The sequence below is a fragment of the Sus scrofa genome, chromosome 10, assembly GCF_054392235.1.
Source record: "Sus scrofa isolate SSC_HxYL_T2T_F1_AM1 chromosome 10, Sscrofa_HxYL_maternal_Yorkshire_Landrace_v2.0, whole genome shotgun sequence".
NCBI lineage: Eukaryota > Metazoa > Chordata > Mammalia > Artiodactyla > Suidae > Sus > Sus scrofa.
Window position 1 is genome coordinate 35,157,260 of NC_139392.1, and position 4,760 is coordinate 35,162,019.

Here is a 4,760-nt window from a genome sequence, read left to right on the forward strand (position 1 = left end):
AGAGCCAAACTCCAGGACTTTTGTCTCCCCTCTGGAGGCTGCTGCATGTATGTACAAGGAGATTGAAGTGGGTGGGAAAGGGCAGGGAGTCATCTGGAAGTGGCATTGGTGGAGGCGGGAAGGGGGCAGGAGGACCCAGGACCCACTGCCTGCCATCTCCACAGAGCTTCTTGGGCCCCAGCACCATGCGGCACTGCCCGTAAAAATGTTTCTTGGATGCTGTGTCCTTGATCCTCCTGAGCCGCTTCCTCCAAGAGAAAAATGCAGAGCATCCTAAGTACAGTTTATCCATGGTGAGTTCCAGAGGTGGAGCTTGGACTCCTAACCCTAACCCTTTGGGGGTGGGGGGTGGGTATATTTTCAGTTACACAAACAGTCTAAAGTCACCATGGAAGTTCTAAGAGGAATGCTGTTGAAGAATCAGGAGAGGGTTAGAGAAAAGATAATAGTGAACTAGCCTTGAAATATGTGTCGGGTTTGAATAAAGGTGAGGAAGACAAGGGGGCATTTTCCATGTGCAGAGAGCAGCCAAGGCCATGCTGTTTGGTGGGGTTGGCCCATGGGCAGCCTGCCTAGGTGAGGTCACATCCCTCTCCAGAGCCAGAGCCATCATAATTCCCATCCATCACATGCAGGAAACCCCCCAAAAATGCCCCAATTATAGCCCCTGCACGTGGAGACCACCAATCCAGCACAGGTCACATGCAAGCCCCAGGGTCCAGGTTTTCCTCCAGAGCACAGCCTAAGTGGATGTGGGCAGGTGAGTCAGAGATGTGTGTATGTGTGCACAGAATTGAGCCAAAGAAAGGACTTTAGAATGGAGGTACCATGTGTAACTTCCTTGGGGACAGAACTGGCTTTCAACATCTGCCACAGAACCTAGCACAGTCCACGCCGAGTTAGGTGATGTCTGCCAGCCTGATAATGGAAGGGGGTTAGATGTGGGCCATGGCAGGCATGGGCCCCTTCTCACTCTGCACAAGCCCGGGACTTTCCCATAAGCATTCTGCACAACACCCGAGGGGCCCCTCCATTGACTCTGGGTCCCACCACCGCTTCTGAAAAGCCCTGTGTGCCCCCATGATGAGGGGGATAGTGGTTGACTATATCCTGGGGCTTGCCTGGCATGGCCTCAAAAGGGAATCTGACCCGCAACCGACTCCAGAGATCTAAGGAAAAATCTCAGAGCTGATGCTTATCTTACTCTGAGCAGGAGGGAAAGAAGGTGGTACTGGGGCAGCTAGATGAGAAGCAAAGCATTTCTGAAATCAAGAACCTTCTGAAGACCTTCAAGGACTTGCAGAAAACCTCCCCTTTACTCCAACATGCCGAGTACAGATTCCTGGTGGGAGCCCCTCCCCAGGAAAAGAGTGAGTACATGGGAGGCAGGGATCAGACTGGGGGAAGGTGAGACAAGATACTATTCTGCCAAGAAAGAGGAAGGGCAGAGCTCCAGCTGTGGCACAACAGGATAGGTGGTGTCTGCAGCACTAGGACGCAGGTTTGGGCCCCGGCCCGGCCCAGTGGTTTAAAGGACTCCCACTGCTACAGCTGTGGCGTAGGAAGCTCACACACATGGCTGTGATCTGATCCCTGGCCTGGGAACTCTGTATACCTAGGGGTGGCCAAAAAGAGGGGGTGAAGAGGGGAAATGATCTGGCAAGGAAGATGGGTGCTCAGAGGCAGGGCCACCCTGCAGAACTGGAATGCGGGGCAGGTTATAAGCCCAAGTGCATTTTCTTCCTGCTGCCACCCCCTTAAATGACAAATGTCCAGAGGCTCAGAATGGCTGGTAAGGAGGCACTCATCCAAGTTCCCATTGTGGCCGAGTGGTTAATGAACCCAACTAGGATCCATGAGGATGCAGGGTCCATTTCTGGCCTTGCTCAGTGGGTTAAGGATCCGGCATTGCAATGAGCTGTGGTGTAGATCACAAACACAGCTTGGATCCTGCATTGCTGTGGCTGTGGCTGTGTTGTAGGCTGACAGTGCTAGCTTTGATTTGACCCCTAGCCTATGTCCATATGCCTCAGGTGTGGCCCCCTCAGCGAAACTCGCTCAGGGCAGGGAGCACAGGAATCATGGGCACAAGAGTGCCACAACCCTTGGGTCCAGCCCTGGATCCTCCAATCCAGGCCTGGTGGCTCCTCAGTCACTGAGATGATGCTGAGATCAAGGCCAGCAAACTTCCCTTTGGTACCTGACAGCCTTTCCCCTCAGAGGGAGCCTTGTCCCCGCAAGGACTCCCCAGCAGCCTTTCCAAGTAGTGATCAAAGAAACCACCTGACTACTGTGCAGAGATGAGCTCTCCCAGAAAAGGGAACTGTGAGTTTGGCCCAGGTCCTGGTCTCGGGGGCAGCCATGGGCAGAGGGGCCTGGGAGCAACTCAACTCTCACTCCCCTCCACACTCCCCAGAGCTGCTGACTGTGGGCATCTCCTCAATGCAGCATCCCCAAGGGACCCGTCTGCTGAACAGCCTGCAACTTCTGTTCCAGGCTTCCTCAGAACCAGAGCTGGAGTGTATCGTGGTGCTGGTCTGCCTGTCCAACTCTGAGCTGGAATGGCTCAGCCAGGTTGCGGCCAACATCTCAGACCTCTTCAGAGGACACATTGAGGCCCAGCAGCTGCTCGTAGTCCACGGCCACCTCGGCGGCCCCCCTCTCCCAGAAGATCTGGGTGAGGCTCATCCGCCCTTGCCCCGCAAAGGCCTTCACAACCAGCAGAAAAGGGATCTGGCCCTCCTCATGAACTTGGCCACCAACTTCTCTGAATACTTTCTGCTGCTGGAAGACCAGGTTTCTCTCATTTCCAAGTTTATCTCAACCAACTATTGGGTGTTATTAGCCTGGAAAAACCTCCCTTGGGTGATCCTGGACTTCTCCAACCTGAGCCTCTCCGGGAAAGTCTTCCACACCAGCGACCTCCCCCGCCTGAACTCTCTCTTCCGCCTTTTCCAAAAGGACACTCCAATGCACCTGCTTCTCTCTGAATTCCGTCTTCTTTTGGCCCAACCCATGCCAATCCATTTTAGTTCCTTGGTCCTCGACCAAACACATTCTGAGCTTGAGGACTTCTGCTTTCCTGGAAAGAAGAAGAGGGTCTTTGGTAAACCAGACAACCCCACTGCCAGCATCATCACAGACATGCTGACCATATCAGACAATGTACCACAGTATGCTTACACGCTGAACAAGGAGTGCAACTCCACCTTCAATCCCATGAAAGGCAACCACCTGACAGTGATTTTGGAGAGGCCACACAAAGTCATCCGATCGAGGTGCTGACAGGTTCCAACAAACAAGGCAGTACCAGCTGGAGCAAGGGCAGGTGGACCTGGGCTTTTACCCCCTGGAGGATTTCAAAGGCTGTGCCTGCTATACCCTGCTGGGACCACTGGTAGATGGACATTTGGACCAGATAGTATCTTATGAAGAAGCCTCCGCAGAGCAGTTGAGTTGCATCCGGATGCTGGTGCTAGCACCCCAGGAGTCCTGGCTCCTGATCAGGCAGATTAAAGTCTGGACCAGCAAGTATGAGGAAGAGAAGTTGTAGACAGCTCAGTGGGAATCTGGAAGGACAGGGTTTGGAAATGGAGTCTATGTGGTGAGCAAGAAATAAAGCTAGAAATTTTGATCGAGGGCTGCTCACTCTGACTTGGGTGACCATTAATTTGTTGTTCTCACTGGGACATTTTGAGAAGGGAAGGAAGCTCCAGTAAAAACTACACTGGAGGAGTTCCTATTGTGGCACAGCAGAAACAAATGAGACTGGGAACCATGAGTTCAGGTTCAATCCCTGGCCTTGCTCAGTGGGTGAAGATTCTGGTGTTGCCATGAGCTGTGGTGTAGGTTGCAGATGTGGCATTGCTATGGCTGTGGTGTAGGCTGGCTGCTGTAGCTCTGATTGGACCTGTAGCCTGGGAACCTCCAGATGCCACCAGTGCAGCCCTAAAAAAACAAATAACAAAGATCATACAAACAAAAAACTACACTAGACCACAGACATAAACCAGGATTGTCCCAGACAAGCTGAGATGTAAGGTCACTCCAATTCTTCTTTTGTAGGATGCTCAAGACAGAGGCCAGAGTCTGATAAAGGACACAAATCAGACACTAGCCTTCAGCTTCTTAAAGCCAGAGGGAGGGAAGGGATCTGCCTGAACTGCCTCAATTCTTAGCTACTCACAAGGATAACACCCCAAGATCTTCCTGGGAAAGAAGTGCAGCAGTCTTGATAGCTCCATGATCATGGAGCAGAGACTGACTTTGGCTCATGTCTACAGACCTGTCTCAGCCTCTTCGAGATGCTATAGCAGAATGCCATCAATTGAGTGGCTTAGGAACAGCATAGCTTTGTTTCTTACGGTTCTGGAGGCCAGAGTCCTGGATCAAGGTTCTGGTGGATTCCGTGTTTGGCAAGAGCCAGCCTCTCAGTTCACAGACTCCATCTTTCCACGCTGTCCTCACAGGTGCCTGCCCAAGGGGGTGAGTGAGCTGTCTGGCTTCTTGTCTGAGAACACTCATCCCATTCCTGAGGGCTCCTCCCTAAAGGCCTAATCACCTCCCAAAGACTCCACCTCCTAAAACCCCTGGGGGCACAGATTCCAACATGTGGATCCTGGGGGGACATATTTAGACAATAGAAAGACTCAAGCCTCCAATGCATCAAGGTTAAGTCCTTGCTGGAGCAAAGTTGTCTTAGCTGGGATTCAGGAATAGATGTTTCTAGGATTTATGAATCTCCTAGAACTGTGTGCGAA

At 52.2% G+C, this 4,760-nt stretch overlaps 1 protein-coding gene across 1 annotated transcript; it reads left to right on the forward strand.

The window, feature by feature from the left end:
- Positions 1-212: 212 nt before the first annotated feature.
- On the forward strand, positions 213-3,553 carry LOC146398970 (alpha-1,3-mannosyl-glycoprotein 4-beta-N-acetylglucosaminyltransferase-like protein MGAT4E; the record flags this gene model as incomplete). The annotated part of the gene is given in 5 exon segments (XM_084979564.1): positions 213-293; positions 1,214-1,370; positions 2,417-3,271; positions 3,274-3,303; positions 3,306-3,553. Coding segments are annotated over 5 exon segments (1,371 nt in total), but the record flags the coding sequence as incomplete, so codon positions are not given.
- Between the last annotated feature and the right edge of the window lie 1,207 nt (positions 3,554-4,760).